Source organism: Solenopsis invicta, chromosome 12, assembly GCF_016802725.1.
Source record: "Solenopsis invicta isolate M01_SB chromosome 12, UNIL_Sinv_3.0, whole genome shotgun sequence".
NCBI classification, from domain to species: domain Eukaryota; kingdom Metazoa; phylum Arthropoda; class Insecta; order Hymenoptera; family Formicidae; genus Solenopsis; species Solenopsis invicta.
The window spans coordinates 7,410,550-7,430,480 of NC_052675.1; the positions used below are offsets into that span (position 1 = coordinate 7,410,550).

Sequence of the window (19,931 nt, forward strand, 5' to 3'; positions counted from 1 at the left end):
CGGGTGGGGAATCTGAACGCAGCCTAATATTCCTTATTGACCGTTCTACCCTGTGGCAAGAACTCATGATGCACCACGCCCCTGCAATCGAAGAAAACTGTCAGCAAAACTTTCACATTCGACCGAACTTGGCGCGCTTTTTTCGGTCTTGGTTCGTGCGGCAGCTTCCATTGAGATGATTGAGCTTTGGTTTCCACGTCATAACCATAAACCCACGATTCGTCACCAGTTATGACCCTTTGGAGCAAATTTGGGTCGTCGCGGACAGAGTCCAACATCTCATTAGCAATGTTCATGCGATGCTGTTTTTGGTCGCAATTGAGCAATTTTGGTACGAATTTCGCGGCGACCCGTCTCATGCCCAAATCATTGATAAAAATCGAATGGCACGAGCCAATCGATATGTTTAGGTCCTCAGCAACTTCTCTAACGGTGATTCGACGATTGGCCAATACCATTTTCTCCACTTCATTAATTTTTTCGTCTGTTGTTGAAGTGCTCGGGCGTCCGGCACGCTCTTCGTCGTTCACATCTTCTCGGCCTTCTGAGAACATTTTGTACCACCGATAAACATTGCTTCGGTCCAAGGTAGCTTCTCCGTATGCCACAGTCAACATTCGGAATGCATCCGCGCACTTAATTTCGTTTTTCACACAAAATTTGATACAGGTTCTTTGATCCATTTTTTTGAATAGGTAAAAATCGAAGACGATCCAAAACACGTGCAAGCAAAGCAGCTGTCAACAATTAAGTGAACATTCAAAATGGCCGAGCTTGTCGGCATAAGTGAGAGACATGAGTACCAACATAACGCCACAAAAAGATCGAAATTCGAATATACGTAACCCGCGAAAATTCAAAATTCGCGATACTTTTTGAACACACCTCGTACATGCATAAGACGCGCAAACTTTGCGCGCAAAAAATGTTATCTGGGTGCAAGCAACTTACGAGCAAATATAATTATCCAATACACCAGCAAATCACATGCAAAATGGTATCCATTTGCATGTGATATGCTGGTGTATCGGACAATACATGAGCTTAACTAATTTGCGGGCAAAACTCACGCAAACCACGTGCACAGTTCACATGCATAAGACGCGCAAAGTTTGCGCGCAAAAAATTTTATCTGGGAAGCAAACGACTAGCAATATGTTAGCCATCTGCATGTAATTTGCCAGTACATGGGACAATACATGAGCTAGCCACTTGTAAGCAATATACACGATGTAACACGTTCTACGAACAAAACGCATGTAAATCTGTTACAAAGTTCGCATACACATTGCGCGCAAAACTTGCCAGCAAGAAATGTTATCTGGGATATATTATATACATATAGTACCCACATAGCACGTAATATTGCAGTGATATCATAGCAATATCACTTTTACATTGCAATATTACAAATGAAATATTGCAGAAATATCACGAAATATTACTGTGATATCACAGTAATATCAAAATGTCCGCGAAAACGCATCACAGTAATATTACTGTGATATTTCACAATATTTCTGTGATGTTTATGTGATACTTAAATAATATTGCAAAAAATTAAATAAATAAATTATTTTAATTTATTTTATTTTTATTGTTATTCTTAATATTATTTTAATATCGTTACATGTAATATATATTAAACATAAAAAAATTAATTATATTTATTAAAACAGAATACAATAATGTAAACGTAATAAATGTTTAATTTACAAAAAAAGTCTCTTGTATCCTTTTTCATTTTTGTTAAAAAAGATTCAATTTGAATTATAATTTTAATTTATGTTCAAGATTAAATAACAATACAAAATATTATTTACATGTAAAAATATAAAATTTTATATGAAACAGCGTTCCACACGTAGCCCTTAAAAAAAAATTGATAAACTTGTTTCAATAAACTGATTACTGATCAGTAACTGACAAAATATAATCAGTTACTGATCAGTAATCAGTTTATTGAAACAAGTTTATCAACTTTTTTTTCAAGGGACGTTACATTGGAAAAAAATTAGAACAAGTATTCGTTTCCAAATTACAACAAGCAACAATTTTCTTCAAAATCTCACTGAAGTGTGAGCTAGTGAGTCGTGGTGAGTCGGCCCGGTCGGCCGCAGTGGCGTCTAGATATAACACCTGTGGCTGCACTTGACTCACGAGAAGGTCTCCAGCGGCGCGGCCACCTAGCGGTGGTGCCAGCACTCACTTGTTTGCGTGGAGTCTTATACACACGGCGGGACCGCATAGCGGCTGTGCACGCGCTCGCTTGTTTCGTCGTATGTTGTGACGGTCGGTGACCGAGCCGCAACATTATATACATACATATAATTAATGAACATTGTAAAATACCTAATTAATGATAGAATATATATAATCATATTTTTTAATAAAGTTGAAAAAAAAGTGAAATCTAAAGAAAACTTTGTTGGAAATTTAATATTTTAATTAACTTGAAAAACCTTTTACTGTGGTGTATAATAGTCTAATCAATATTAATGAATAAACTATTTCACAAAATAATGTACCGAGCAGTAAATATTAAATGACGTAAAAATGTATATTTTTTTAAAAACTTCTTAATATACTTTGAAATATTTATTGCCAAGTGAATAATAAATGTGTATTAACAAAACTTTTTGTAAACATTTTTTTTTTAAATTCCTCATGATAAAAATTTTTAAAAATTAAAATCAATTTTGTGCTCCTGTAAAAATTATAAATGACAATAAGATAAATACAAAGGTTTTTCTGTAATTTTTTAATAAAATCATTATTGATCGAGTTGTAAAGCAACAATTAAATTGATAGATTACATAGAAGAGCGTACATTATAGTTTATACATATATACAGTTTAAGAAATAAACTAAGTAAATATCTAAACTAATAATAAAGTTAATTAATTTTTTTTCTTAACATTTACTTTTATTCCACGAAAGAGCAAAGACATAATTATTTTATTTGTAAGTTGATTTCTTCTATAGGATATCGAAATTACCAAAAATATTAAGGATACTAAAAATATCAAAATTAATCAAAGAGATAGTGACGTTGCATTAATAAGACATAATAAAAACGTGGTTTGACATTACCTTGTTCTTTGAAATTAAATATTGCAACAATATATTGCAATGATATCATTGGAATATTTTAATGTTATTATCACTGTATAATATCACAATAATATTTCTGTGATATCAGTGGAATATTTCAATGTCATTATCACTGTGTAATATCACAGTAATATTTCTGTGATATTTCACAGTAATATGTAATATTTCTGTGATATTGCAATGATTCTGTGATATCACAGAAATATTACGTGCTATGTGGGTAAGCATACTTTTAGGCTAGGTTGCTTTTTGTTTTTTATTTATTTATGTTAGATAGCTTTATTTGTTATATTGTGTTAATAACTGTGTTTTTTATATTGTAGAAAATTCTGTTATACTTCTGTTATACCCTCATATACTGTGTGTGCAAAACAATTGTTTGTACCATACAAGAAAGTGAAGAAATATATCGGCACTCTTGTATGGAGGGATATAATGAATGTTACATAGATAAAAATTCATATTATTTTTATCCTAAAAGCGGAAAATACATTAGTAACAATTTTGGCTCGATGCAAAAAAGAAACTGTGCTCATTACGATTTACAAAAATCAAAGCTACCCAAAACTTTTTTTTTATATCTATTTCTTTTTTTTTTTACGAATACATTGCAGCAATTGCAGCAGCTATACGTCGTCTTTTAATTTCAGCTATAACCGCCACTGTGTGTTTATAATATTTTACATACTTGATATATTGATTATAATATTCCAACTCCATTTTTGCGGTTATGTCAGATTATGTATGTATCCATACAGCACAGAGAGATTACAGGAACATTGCAGAATGATTTCATTGAAACATTGTAATATTGCATTTTGATTGCGAAACATTGCTGCAACATTGTTGGAAGATTGCAGCAACATTGAGATGTCCGCTTTTTGAAATATTGCATTGAAACATCCCATTTTTCCAAAATATTCACATAAATATTATTACACCACATAATTCCAATGAACAAAACAATATTTGTGTAACATTTTAAAAAACTATTTTGGTAAAAATAAAAATTTTGGAAATCTTTTTCAGAAATTTCCAAGCGGTCACCCATCCAAGTCGCGACTCTGGTGAACGTTGCTTGACCTTCGTGATCGCTGCGAATTGATCCCTCATGATGACCTGTGAACACTTTATGCTGATATGTGTATATAACTGGTAAATCAGGTCTAAATACGTTATCGAAAAAATGAAATATGTATAATTAAAGCACATTTATATAAACAAATATAAAATTATAATTTTTTTTACTAATTTCGCAAATGCAGAATAGCATTTGGAATAACTTTTCTGTTATTTGTTTAAATAAGAATGTGATTAGAAAATATATATCAATATAATACAATAACTAAATTAAATATGAAAAAATTTTTATTAAAAAAACAATTAAAAAATATTGTTTGTTTATTGGGCTGTAGATCGAGATTTTTTTATATATGGACTTATTTTGTCTATTGATATAAATATTTATGTTTCTTAACAATACTATAATACACACAGCACCGCAAACCTTTTTCCAGACGTCTTAGAGTCAACAAGGATGTCTGCAGACGTCTATGCAAAGTCGATTTGCAGTCAACTCTAAAAGTCTGACTTGGATGATTCGACTCTTACCATACAGTCGACATATGGATGGTTGTGCTGTTAGGGAATGTAGAGATTTAGCGGAAAATTTAATAACATCGCCCGACCTTAGTTTGCTAAATGCGGATGATTAATTATGGATGAGTCAAATTAATATATTATTATACACGAATATTCTGCTTTGGCTCTTTATTGCCACTACTTTATTAAAAATATTATGATATTGCAATGTTTCCATAATATTACTGGCATATGCCATGCGATGTTGCAGGCATATAGTTAATTGGAAGGGTCCCAAATGCGCACGGACCCAATCGGATACCACCAATCACGTAATCTAATCTAACCCAACCAACGGAAATACTCTAGGCATCGGCCGCTATAATTGGTGGTGTCCAATTGGGTCTGTGCGCATCTGGGACCCTTCCAGTTAATTTATGTTTCTGCAATGTCTCCGTAATATTACATTGCAATCTGCAACATTGCAACATTGCTGCAATTTTCTGTGCTGTATAGGTACTTAGCAATTGCCGCTTTTAACGCTGCTTTGCGTTGCGGTAGAATTGGGTGGAGTAAGGGTAAAACGCCAGCTTTTATTCGCTACATGAAAAGGATAGAGGCAATAGCGTTTGGCTTTTTAACGCTGCTTTGCGTTGCGATTGAGTGGAGGTAAAACGTCAGCTTTTACTCGCTGCGTGAAATTGCACCTTATCGGTTATTGAAATTGCGCACAAAGTGTGCTAGTGTTTTGCTAGCGCTATGACGACGCAGTTGGATAAGGTTTTGCTTGCGTTGTAGAAATCCCTTTAGCGCGTGATTTGCTGGACGTTCACCCGTAAAATGTTTTTTAGGTAATTTTATGGAAATTGTTTTTCAAGAATGATGACTGTAAACAAGAGGCAAATATTTTTATAGCTGATAACTTTCGAGATGTGCCCACATGCATAATATTATTATGTGACAGGTCTTAAAAACTGCCTCTCCTTGAATCAACAACCGTTTTGTGTCCTCTAAAATATTCTCGAAACTGAAATCTAAATTAATTTTGACTTCCATCTTTTAATTGCACTAATATCCATTTCCACCAACTGTAGATTAAACTTGAATCTCAGTAGTTTATAATTAACTTACTCTTTTATCTTTTTCCAATTTTTAGAACTAAAAAAAATAAAAGAAAGATAAAACTTGGGTCAAAGTTAATCTGCATTCATAGAAATAGGCGTAAATTAAATAAATTATTTTATATTTTAATTACATCAACAATTATACATTTAAATGTTTTATCCTTGGAGCGATTTAAATGATTTCCATGCCATTTATAGGTCATAGCGATCGCAAATTAAACTACATAGCCAATGTCTTATAAATCCTGTAGGTAACGTCTATGATTTCATGGTTCTCTTCCGTGCTTTATTTATAGAAAAAGGTTATATGACTTTTCTAAACCATTATTTACTATATTCACACAAATAATAGTTTTTACATTTTTCTTATATTTAAATATTTCCAAATAGAAAAAAAAATTACTTCTTATATTATTATATCAGGGGCGGTGTTTTGTATGTGGAATGATGGAGTACTCCACCCATGTGAATTTGTGGAATGTGGAATTTCCACACATGGGATTTTACATTGAATAAAGAGCTACAAGGGCACAAATTATGTATTAATGAGTCGTACGAGAAAATAGAATTAGTCACGAGCAGTTTAAATCAAATGCGCAAAACAAAATTCAATTCTCTCTGGGATAATATTAATGTAGAAGAAACAGAATTTGGAATTAAGAAACCAGAAATTAAAAAGCCAAGAAAAAATCCTAGGCGATATGAATCTCAAAATTCTCATAATGAAGTTAATTTTCAGTAGCCTAAAGATCATTATAGAAAAATGTTTTTTGAAATTATGGACCAAACACTTTGTTCTTTGAAAGATAGATTTGAAAATGAAACACTGTTGTTTGTAAAAAAATATGAGCGTTATATAATTGGTAGCGAGTTAGATAATTCGTTCATAATTAGTTTTTATAATAAAGATATCGACAAAGAAAATCTTTTCGATTCTAAAAAATTAAAATTGCACCGCGAAATCTGTTTGGACATTATGCGTGATCGCAAAATAAAAGCCAGTAGTTTGAAAGATGTAGTTAACGTTTTAAAAACTTATTAATTTTAAAAATCGCACCGAAGTTTATAAAATTAATTAAATTACTATTGGTTATACCAAGATCATCTTGTACCTGCAAACAATCGTTTTCAGCATTAAGACAATTAAAAAATTATTTGCGTTCGACAATGCTTCAAAATCATTTAAATAGCATTGCCACAATTTATATTTTTAAAAAAGAAGCTAAATCAATAAAATAATTTAAAAGAACTTATAAACAAATTTATGTGTAAAAATAATGTTCGAAAAGCTACATTTGCATTGAATAAATCATCATTTCTGAAAAAAAGCATGTAAAGAATATATCGAATGTAACGAAATTATTGTTGTTTTTCCGCGATGCCGATTGGTTCTCTCGCTGCGCTAACTTCGTGAACGGTTGTCATCGCGGAGATCGTGTATTTTGACTTTGTGTATTGAGGGGTTAATAGTGTCACATTAAATTTATATAAAATTATGCAACATCAAAAGTTTTAAATGCGCGCGTAGCGCGCGCTTGTCTTGTCTAGTAATTATAAAAAAACAAAATAAATGTGTACTTTATTTTTTACATAATACTTGTATATAAATTTTTTTCATATAAATTTAAATTTAACTTTTATCAGATCCCCCTCCATTCTCGCCTCCAAAGTTGACTATTCCACACATGCAAAAAGTTTATTCCGCCAGCTCTGTATATCATTACTTATACAATAGTATCTAAACTTTTACAATCGTCACGAAAAATGTGTACTGAATCATGAGAAATTATTGTATGGCTCTAAACGAATATGTTAATGCAAACTTATACAAGATATTAATTACTGTATATCAGATGACATGTTTCGTTTATTGCAGGAAAAACTTATGTACAATATTAAAATACACAAAAAGTGTATACTACAGACTATTATCCAATTTTCTCTCTTCAATTGATGAATGATATATGTATATGTGTATATACACATACACACACACACTTGTACATACACATTCACATGTACACGCATATACACAGAGTGTCCCGTAATGACCGTAATAACATTTAGGATAAATTTCTCATTCTAAGACAAAAATCCTAATATCAAAATATCGGAGCTACAAATTTTTAAATGTGACGTATTTAAAATTGGCAGATCAAATTATCTAAAATGCAAACACTTAGGTATAGCTATAGTGACCATATTTTCTTCGAGAAAATAAAGGACAAAATTTTAAGGGTTTATTCCTAATGTTTCTAAACCATTTTATAGTAGGAATCAAAGCATTTCAAAATTTTCTTGTATATCAAAATAAAACATTTTGTAATGTTTTAATAATTTTAAACTGGTTTGATTGCATTATAATAAATCCTTTGAATTTGAAATATTTTTGAAATAAAAAAATAAAAACGGATCCAATCTGAATTTTAACTAAATATATAATTATATAAAAAAATTATCTTTATGTATATATTTATATTTTATACATTTTTAACAATAGTATTTATACATATATATTTTTTAACAATAATAAGTTTTTAATGTATTTCTGAAAAAAAAATGTATTTGTTTTAAAGAATGATAATTGTTTTAAAAAATCATGAAATTCTAAACAATTTCATAATTACATTTTGTATAAATAATACCAGCTTCAAGAGTGTCAATTTCAAGTTGGGTTTTTTCTCTACTCCAAATATTATTTGTTATTGATAACATTCCCTTAATAGGAGCGTTTGAGTTAAGAAAATATAAATAAAATTCTATAATTTTTGAAACATTTTTTTCTTTCAACAACCTCTAGTTGAAGTAATCGAATAAATTCGCAAAAGTGCCAATAACAATTCAATGTATCAGAATTAACTTTACTTTTCCTGAGAGAAATTGTGTTCAAATTAAGACTGTAATTTTGTAAATAAAGGACAAAATTGTAATATAAAAGATACAATTTAAAAAAAAGAGGACAAAATTAAGTTTTCAAGAAATAAATAAATCTAAAGGACAGTTACTTGAAATAAAGGACTGTCCTCTGAAATAAAGGACGGATGATCACCGTAGGTATAGCATATCCTATAGTAGTGAAGGTGTTCCTAAATGATTTTCATTTTTCCTATTGATTTTGTATATACCTTTACAATGTGATGAATTATATCTAAATTGTATTATAATGTGTGAAATTTGGACAGTTTAATTTGCCAACTTGAAATTCCTCTTATTTAAAAACTATTGTAATCTCGATATTAGAATCTTCATCTCAGAAGTCTATTATTTAAGCGTTGTTACAATCTTTACAGGACATCCCATGCGCGCGCGCGTTTGTATGTCGTATGTGCGTGCGTGCGTGTGTGTGTGTGTGTATGTGTGATGTAATATAAATGATTTGTGGATTAAGAGAAAACATTCTCGAGTCATTGATATATTTTAAGGCACAGTCTATGCTAAGGTTTTCTACAAGATAACAATAGTTACTTGGTGAACACAACGATAGTGTATATAAAAATATTACTAAATTAATAATATAAAATTAATATAAATAATACCGTTCGTAAGTAGAATTACCATATATACTGCATCGAAAATTTTTTCGAGAACGTATACTATGAGATAAATTTATTAGGCTCAATGCAGTTTTCTAATAAGATGAATTGAAACTTTGAACAGCTATTGATTTTTTGAATCGCATGTAACGACTTATCATTTTGTTTTTAATCAAAGCTTTTGCGCGAAAAATTCCACAACAATGCTTTCTAATTACAAACGTAAGCGATAACGTAAGCGTTCCTGTAAACTTCTTGATTATTTGCTATTACTTAATATATAAGAAAGTTATATTAAATTTGTAAATTGAAAATGCAATGCAGAATTAATATTATCGAAAGACAAGAGAATACAAGATTGAATCCTTCTTAAATGAAAATTTGCTACAATTGTAACAATTAAATAAACAATTGAGTTCAATAACCAATTATATAAACAAGTTTACATTTCTTTCGAAGTACAAGGTACTTGCGATATTAACTATATAAATCAATTGACTCGGCCGTGTTTCATTTGAGGATGATACTTGTATTTCTCTATATCGTATATCATATGAAAGGAAAGAAGAATCGATATTATATTGTAGTTAGTACTATACTAACATCATGTAAAATTGTTCATTAATTTGCGCCTAACACATACAATCATTTATATAATATTACTTCCATATTTTCTCTGCATTGAATAGCGAAAAGATTTATATATACAAAGGCCTTGCATGGATATGTTAAGTTTTTAAACTAAGTCCACACGCAGTATGTCCTTTAATCGCACTCAATATTTAGATAAAACCATTATTTTATAAACAATTTGATTTATCTACAGACTTATTAAAATTATTTTAAATCTAGCAAATGGATAAAAATATTAAATGGAGATCTATTTCCTACGCATGGAAAAGAGATTTCTGTACACTGTACATATCTAATATTTATAAATTGCATATAATATTTGCATAATTCAAGATAACTGTACACTCTTTAATTGTCTTAATTATATTCTTGTTATCGTAGTTGTCTTCTACTAGAATGGAGGGATTATAGTCATAATATTAATATGGCTTGTAGAGCCCCTATTTGTTTGACATACCAGTTTCGCATCAAATGTATATTATTTTCGGTTACGATGTTTTCACAACTCTATTTATGTATTATAAATCACTGTAGTTTGAATATACATATATAAAAGGTATCTTTCTTTTGTATAGCCTCAACACTAAAAAAAAAACTGATATTTTCATATTTAATGCAATCGTCTTCATATTTTATCAAAATATGAAGAAATGTTTTTAGGCTCGTTCACAAACATATACAATATTGCCTCCCTTCCCCAAACGTGTACGTACACTCAACACACACTCCCCCCCCCGCCCCTCAACCCTTCAATTTAATTAAATAGATTAGAATTTATTGCAACAGAAACTAAATATTGTCACTTTTTAGAAAAGCTCTAAAAAAATTTAATTATAGAAAGTTATTTTTTTTATATTAATTTAATAAATGTGTTTTATGACTTTTATATTAATTGTTTTATCTCTATCAAAAATTATCTAACTTATAAAATGATCCGACAATTAATTTAAAAAATCTTAAAAATAATTAATCTTAATTTGATGCAAAGTTATACAAGTGTGTGTGTTCTGTATAGCTCATATTAAAGCTTTTTTTTTCAAAAATTAGAATAAAACAGTAAGTGCCCTAATAGATATTTGTACAATTATCATCATCTATATGCAATTAAATAGTCTTTCAATAAACGTCTATTCTAAAAATTAAAAAAATTCAAATTGTAAATGATACACCTTATATAGAAAAATTGTAACTTGGGTAAATTGATAGTTATTATGAATGCTGATTACATATTCTATCACAGGAAATTGATCAAATTTCATTCAACATGTAATCAATTATAATGTCATATAATACACGAACAATTATATGAAGACAAAATATTATTAAAGTAATATTCAACACACACACATACACACACGCGCGCGCACGCGCGCGCGCGCACGCACGCACAAACACGCCTATGCGTAAAAATGGTTTCAGATTGCAAGATATATCTTATAGCGATTTCGGCTGGGACGCATCGGTTGCACATTTCAGGTGTCGGTGCAACTTTTGTGTTTGGCTAGTCAAATAATGCAGTCCCTCAATGGTGCCGCGTGTTCGTCTGGGCTCGATACACCTCACAAGTGCATATTGGGTGTACACAAAATGGACCTGAGAAAATAGTCGAAGCCAATTTGTGTACCACCGGTAAGGTGACACACCGGTGCGCCCTAGCCAAAATCGCTATTATTATATTTGTTACTTACGTATTTCTTTTCTTTTAAAAAATAAACAGATCTAATATTTTCCTACATGTTCAACATTTTCATTTTTATGTAAAAATCTATATATTAAAATAACTAATAAAATATAAGAATTGATAATGGAAGATACGTATTCTTGTGAATAAAAATAAATTTAGTCTTTCCTTTTATAATAAAAAAAAGTTTGAAATAATAGATGCGGTAAAAGAAAATTTACTTGCGATTAGGTTTGTAAAGAATAAATTTTACATATTTTGTGCCTAAGGTAAATCGTATGATCACATGTTGTTTGTATCTTTCTCTATGGCTTAATTGAATTCGTACAAATATGACACTACAACAAAAAGATAAATGTTCAATTCGTGTTAAAAAAGATAAATGTTTGAAAGTTTTAAAATTTTTCACCAAATAGTAATCAATTCTATTTGCAACATTAATATAGGCATTTCTATATTCTTATTTTGTGTATGCGTGCATTTATAATTAATGCAAAAAAGGATTGTACTTAAAATTGATGGAATTATATGTGAATCAAAGATAGTACGACAATTGTATTCAATCAGAATAATTTTTCTAATCTACAATAGTAACTATTATTACGTAACATATTACAAAACTAATATTAAGTATTTCATACAAGCAAAAACTCGACTTTTCAATGAGATTACAGGTTATGCGATAACGCAGCCATTGTCATGTTTTATATTCACATACATCTCCAATATATTGAAATGAGGTGAAAAATAAATAAATAATAAATAATAGAGATTTCTCTGTGATGACAAGATGTTACATTCTCTGCACAGCATGGTAACGAATCAAAAGTTATGTTAAATTACATTCTGTTGTAACTCTCATATTTATCCAACGTCCAAAAAATAAAACGATACGTAAAAGGCAGGCATACACACAACAGAAAAAAACTGCCTCTAACAGCAGAGTCATTAATTTATACAAAACGGAAAGATTTTATACAATTTGCATATAATCCTATGTACAATATACATAGCAATAAAAAAAATAGCCACAATTGGATTGTAGTGCTCTCCTAAACGATCAACGTAAATCTCTGTTTTTTTTCCGTCTCTCCTAATTTTCCATCTCCTTTTCGTAATATTTCTATCAACTTATATTTGTACATCATAGGTAAATTAATGATTGCCACGCTCACTCATCGAATTACAAGATATGTCAGGGACATCATCTTGTAATCGTCTTGTCAATGTGCATTCACTCAGCACTCTGGTGTTGTCATAATTAGCCAATTTTCGCGATAATGTACCTGACAAATTAATACTATCTGCCGTTAGTAGACTAGTGCTATCTAGCCTTTTGTGATTTTCCATATTTTCATTAGCGTTTCTCTCCGATTTATCAGATCTTAATGTGTTGTTTAAACTATGATCAAATTTTCTGAGATCATTTTGGATACTTCTGATAGTATCACTATTGTTTTCGTATCCCCGCAATAAGTTGTTTTCATTTTCATACCTACGATTAATGGAATCGGAATCAAGACACTTTCTGAATGTTTCGTCGTATCTTTGATTCTCGACAATTTTTCTAGATAATCCCGTGTCGTAATGTTCCGTCTCTATGGACCGTTGATTTAGACTATCCTCGTACATTCGCTTTGCTAACTGATTATCGAATCCTGCTCTACTAGCTAAGTGGAGGTAGTTGTCATCACCGATGGGAGCTTGTCTAAGAAGAATAAAGTATACAAATGTTATTTCATAATAACATGTACATTGTAAATGGCGAAAGTCCAAGATACATCTGTATAACACATACTTGCTGCCGTATTTGGTGTCACGTGCCAGTCTTCTAAAGTAGGCTCTATGTTCACGCTGTAACGCGTATGCAGCTTCTCTAAGTGTGTTTAAAGTCTTGAAACACGAAGGTACATCTTCTATGGGCGATCCACCGTCCGGAATAACACATATATCGCTAGCGCCATAAACCGCCTGGCATTCACATGCATTCATCAATGTCTCGAGACGTGGCATATTTGTAAAGATTAATGAATGTATTCTCTGCAAATCGCGATCCGGATCCAAGACCATTCGCAGTCCAGCCTCTATACCTGGCGACACTTGACTGCATCCTGGTGCAATTTCAGCAACTGCCCGGCAACTATACAAATACAAAATGAAAATAGAAACAGAACACATACGCACTCATTTCTTGATATTTCTTCCATATTACTTACCAAAGCCAATGGCCATTGATGTATGCACTTGGATGATATTTTTCCAAGCGATTACTATTCGTTTGACATATTTTTGTAAGAATGTCAATCCATTCCTTTTCTTCTACGCAATTACTAGCTTGAACATACAATGCCCTTTGTGGTTGAATAATTTGAAACATATTTTTCATCTTGAAGGAATCTTCGTGAAGTCTTTCCACCGCTAAAATTTCTTCCAATGGTATCTTACACAAAGGCTCTTTACCTATGTACATGAATGATTTCATAAAATGTTGTATTTCTCATATATATATATATATATATATATCTTTAAGAGAAAGAAATATAAGAGATTATTTACCTTTAGTTTTAGAATATGTCAAATCATGCGTGGTAAGTCTAAAATATCTCTGCTTGAAATTCTTACGACCAAATCGTTTTCTGCCTTGTGCTCGTTTAATCATTACTCTACATAAAAAATTACAATTAAAGTACTCTCATAGGAAGATTATATATTAATGGACAAATATAAATGTTGTATGATAGCAACCAACCTCTTATTACAATCAGTAGTATGCATAAAGAGAAAGTATATTCTATTAGAAATATACAAAGTTTTTAAGAATTTACTTGAGTATAGTCTATAATAATATTATACTTGTATTTTTCAATAATGAATGAAGCGTTTATTATATTACATCCCCCCCCCCTCTCTTTCTCTCTTCCTCTCTCACTTTATATGTAAGCGCAGACACGATCAACTTTTGATCAAAAAGAGATAAAGAAAGAAAAGAGAAAAAAACAATACAATAAATATCTTTATATATTAATAAACATACCCTTCTTTGAGTACCACTGGTTGTTCTTGCAATACCGTTGGACGTTGTTTTGTAATACCGCTACTATTACTGCTAGTCGATATCAACTCTAGAAATTGCTTGACCGCTTGTATATGTCTTTCCGTATAAAATTCTCTATAAAATAAAATGGTATTATATGAATAAAAGTATAAATGAAAAAGAGTTGCGCTGCTCGTTGCATATTTAATTAAAACTCTAAATTTTTGCTACTTTTACTGAATGAATATTTCTTAAAATCTTACCGGTACACACATTCCATGTATTCTTCTTTGCATACGCTACCTGCGCCACCTCTGCAAGACACTAAATTTCCGAGACTTTGAATCGTCTTAGATATTAATGTTAATGTTCTATTGGTCTGTGAATCCTGTAATAATAATATACAAGGTATATTACAAAATTTTAAATTAAATATTAATTGTTTTACAATAATATAAAACATTTTTCATATTATGTGTCATATACATATACATATACATATACATATACATATACATACATACATACATACATACATACATACATACATACATACATACATACATACATACATACATACATACATACATACATACATACATACATATACATATATATATATATATATGCACACGCACGCGCGCACGCGCACATACACAATTTGTTTTGTTATTTACAATTTGTTCAGTAGTAATATCAAATAGTCTTGGACCCAATATTGCAGGAGCAAAAAATCGTAAAAAGATAAATCCACTTATCACCGAGTATCTCACTTCCTTATTTTTTGGAAAGTGAGTCGCAGCGAGTTCTCTCAAACACCAGAACATTTCGCACATTAAAGGCGGACATCGCACTCCCGACGTGGTTATAGCTGTAAATACTCTTTCAACATATTCCTATAAAAAAAAGATAGCTTTCAATATAGTTCTTGTCATATTGAGAAGAATAAGTGTTTTTTTTTCAACAAATATTGATATAATACCTTTAAATTGGTCAAATTCATCTCTGTTGTATTGCCATCTTTTACTCGAGTTGGGTCTATTTCACATGGCTTTTTTTCAAGAAAGACTTGTTCCATTGCGGGTCTAAGAGTACTATGCAAATAATGAAGACCTGATAATCTCATGCCTTCGTCCATCATTTTGCTCACTAATGTATTACCGCGAAAAATGGTCGTTGGATCACTTGAATAAAATTTTGATAATTGCAATATGTAATTACAAATCATTATCAACTATATAGATTAACTATATAGTTGATGACTCGTACCTAAATTAAAATAAAATAATTAGTTGGCTTACGTCAATTTAGAAATTTCATGACTAGCAAGTGCTCGCATTACAGACACCAACTGTCCATGATGCACCAATACTCGAACTAATGGTTGCGCAGCTTCCATTTTACTAGCTACAATTTCACCCAGTATGTAAACAGCAGATGACGTTATCGGCTGAACATTGACACTTTGTAATAATAGACACTTAAGTCTATCATACATTTCAGATGGGAAGACGTGATCGGCTACATAATGAATCTTCAAACGTAAAGATCCCAAACCTGGTAACGTACCAGGTGGTGTTGAATTACTCGAAATTTTACTTGGACGATGTTTTGCTGCTCTAGGTTGTAAAAAATACCTATGCGAAATCAAATAATGAAATTTATTTAGATTATCGATGAGTGATTATCGAATGTAAAATTGAAAGTAAAATAATACAAGAGCATACAGTACCATGCGGTTGTTGTACTAGTTGGCTGTTTTTGTAATCCTTTTAATGTAACTCGGACTTCGCCAAGGAACACCGGTTGTTCTCCCATACCAGGAGATGCGTGCCACAAACCAACAACTACTTCTCCAACTTCAGCTCCTTCAATAGAATAATGAGAGACATCTTTGTCTCTGGTCTCGGTTAATTCTGGCTACAATATAAAGAAACCAATTTCATGTACTCTATGTACAAGGAGACTATAAGCTAACAAGATGTCTAATTATTTAATACCTCGTTTTCTTACCTCAAATACAAATGTTTCGTTAAAATATGGAGATGCAGTTTTCTTTTTAACTTTTGTGCGTTTTGATATTTGTTTACCATTACTATAGATGACTGTAACAGTTGCAAAGGGATCACAGCTACCATTTTTAATGGTTAATTCACTACACTCTATTATCCTGCAATGCATCAACAATCAAATATTACTCAAGAAATTTATCAATTTTTATATAATTTTACATGTATATAAAAGACAATATGTCATATACAACATATATTTGCTCACCTTACTGTAAGTTTAGGCTGAGCGTGTTCGACTTGCGGTTGCAAAGCAAGTTCTAAATGTGTCTTGCCTTGGACCTCAGAATCAGCATCGACTGGTTTTAAAGGAAACCAATGTTCTTTATTATGATATGTAGCTAAATCTTCCCTCTTTATTGCTACCTTTCCCAAAATTTTATCCTGCTTTAAGTGTCTATCTCTATCGTATACATAAATGCCAAGGTACCGAAATTTTCTGGGTACTTCAAATTGAAACTCCTCTCCAAAAAATGGACTATAACAAAAAATTAATAATTAAAAAACTCATAAATTATTTTCATTTATAGATTTAGAAATCGCAAGACAAAAGGAATTTTGTAAATTCAATAGAACTTACTTGAGGGTTCTTTCCATAGTCGTCGTTCTAAATATTTCCTCCTGATCCAGTGATAGCGTGCAGTAAACATCTCGTGTAGCTGGAGATCCATGACTTCGACTTTGAAGGTTCTTTGCCTCTCCTAGAAAGTATTGGTAGTGTAACTTGTGCTTAATGTATTGATTGAGAAACAATTCTGAGATATCAAATTTGAGGTTTAAATTGCAAGATTTTAACTGCTGTTTGAACACATTTGGAACAATTGAAATAAGAAAAGATTACATTTAAGTGCACTGTGACTTACTTGTCACAGTATTTACAACCACTTACACTGTACTTACAACCATATCATTGCAGCTTATTTCAAGCAAAAATAATACAACAGAGAAAGAGAAAGAGAGAGATTGTGCTTTTCGCAAAAGAAAAGTATAAAAAGACATGCTTCTACAATGTTTACATTATTACACATTGTACATAATAATAAAACAAGGAATGTCACGAAATAACTAGACTTGTATCGCGAATCATTCATTTCCAATAATTATTATTACACACATTGCACTTTTAACTATTTCATTCACATGCTCAGTTTCTCGTTATTGCTCATCGATGATTTTTCCATTCGTCCCGATAAATATTTTATCCCGAAGTTTTCCAACACCATTGTAAACATTCGCACTTTAATATCAATGTTCCATTATTTAAATAATCAAATGTAACTAAAAAAATTGTAATTTTGTAAAATGGGCCTAATGAAATTAATAAGCTCGGGAAAAATACCCTGCTGCTCAGTATGCTAAATGACGATCTGAATTATTTTGAAGAACGCACATTGTGTATTCCATATCCAAGAGTATCAATAGTCAAGATTTAACATTCGGTCGAAGACTAATTATTGAAATTTTTCAACTCTGATTTTCTCACCGTACAATCGTGCGGCATTCGTTACACACGTACACGAGCGCGCTCGCGCGCGCGTACACGCATATACACACCGCACACACACGTACACAACACACACCATGCGCGCGCGCGTAGGAGGACAACGACGCGTGGGAGTTGAGAATGTACGCGTCGATCAGCAGGAAATTTCGCGTGAAAATCAAAAGTTACCCTCCATCGACTCGCCAAATTGGCTCGAAACGCATAATCACTCGGCCAAGACCCGGTAGCGTTCAAGTGTTTCGCTTGGAAAGACGGAAGGTGGATACGACCGTGGGAGTTGAATTAGGTGACATCCCGAACGCGCGGTGCAAAAAAAACGGCTCGCGATCGCAATCGCATTCCGTAATTACCGCCGAGATGACAAACGCGCATTGCGTATCACGCTCACGAGTCACTCGTAATACCACAGCACGCATATCTTCCTACCGATTTTAATCCTTAGTCTCTCTTCAACGCGGACTAGGCGCGTCTCCTCGGCCATGTTACCTCCATGACACTACTGAGTGACTACACGAACGAAACGCAAGCGGTTCGTTCATTCTGTGAATGGGTCTAAGTCAGGGCCGTAACGCCACTTGTCAGCGCCCTCTCTTACCTGCTGCTGCTGTTGCTACTGCTACCGCTGCTCCTCCTCCTTCTCTTCCTCCTTTTTCTTCTCCTCCTTCTCCTCTACCTTCTCCTCCTCCTCCTCTTCCTCCTCCTTCTCCTCCTCCTTCTCCTTCTTCTTCTCCTCTTCCTTCTCCTCTTTCTCCTCCTCCTCCTCCTCTTTCTCCTCCACCTCCTCCTCTTTCTCCTCCACCTCCTCCTCCTCGCTACGCTATATCTGACTGATCCGACCATCCGTGACTCTACAATCCGCATCCCCTCCCGTTATCACGCGATGCCATTATGGCCATTACTTCCTTCTTACGTCCGTTCTTGCCAAGCTCACGTCTGCTCACACTTTACAAATACATGGAAAGGACCGTCCGCACGCGCGATACAAGAGGATCCGTGTAAGCGGACCGCGAGTTATCACCTTTACGGCGCGTACGTGTTCGTAACAATGCTATTTCACAAACACAGAACTCGTTCGCAAGTATTGAGTTAAAGCTGTTTCTCAATCACGAGAGGATATATTGATAACGCTGATGTAACGATAAATTATTTTCATTCGCGTCAATACAAAGATAAGTTGTAAACAAACGAATTTTTTCATTGATAAGTTAATACATGGATATTTTTATAAAAAGGCGTAATATTTCAATCAAAACGTATTGATGTGAATCGCAAGTGATAACGTACTGTACGGCTTTGTTTTTATCGGTATCGCAAGATGATGCGAGATGTTTGAGCTGTTATTAGCGAACATAAACAATACAAGTTAAGGAAGCGATTAGCAGTTTTCGGTTGATAGTTTCGCTAATCTTGACGAAAGATGTAAAGAAATATGAAAGAGTTACTATAATTAAGACATTTAATTTTTCCATCGAAATCACAAAATCAAGTATGGCGTGACGCAAAACATTCTGTTCTACTTAGAAAGAATTTTCTTTTCTACATGCAGTGTGGGTACACGATTGAAATTGCATAATATTATCACATGAATTAATCTATTTGTACTACATTATTCATATATGATCAACTGCGTACACGCTACAATTTTCAACAAATTCACA

General features: G+C 32.2%; 1 protein-coding gene across 3 annotated transcripts; it reads right to left on the reverse strand.

Moving 5' to 3' along the window:
* Positions 1-9,215: 9,215 nt before the first annotated feature.
* LOC105198302 (ras GTPase-activating protein 3) lies at positions 9,216-18,858 on the reverse strand. Of its 3 annotated transcripts, none has more exons than XM_026140564.2 (15): positions 18,700-18,858; positions 17,350-17,470; positions 16,978-17,247; positions 16,714-16,870; positions 16,433-16,620; positions 16,002-16,337; positions 15,683-15,884; positions 15,378-15,596; positions 14,964-15,088; positions 14,701-14,835; positions 14,416-14,457; positions 14,223-14,329; positions 13,883-14,126; positions 13,465-13,806; positions 9,216-13,374 (listed from the first exon to the last, which is right to left on the reverse strand). In XM_026140564.2, the coding sequence occupies exons 1-15, from the start codon at positions 18,752-18,754 to the stop codon at positions 12,822-12,824; spliced, it is 3,096 nt and encodes a 1,031-aa protein (XP_025996349.2). In that variant the 5' UTR covers positions 18,755-18,858; the 3' UTR covers positions 9,216-12,821. The 3 variants fall into 3 exon arrangements, with proteins under 3 accessions (XP_025996349.2, XP_025996351.2, XP_025996350.2); XM_026140566.2 differs by lacking the exon at positions 18,700-18,858 and adding an exon at positions 18,160-18,669; XM_026140565.2 differs by lacking the exon at positions 14,416-14,457.
* Positions 18,859-19,931: the final 1,073 nt, after the last annotated feature.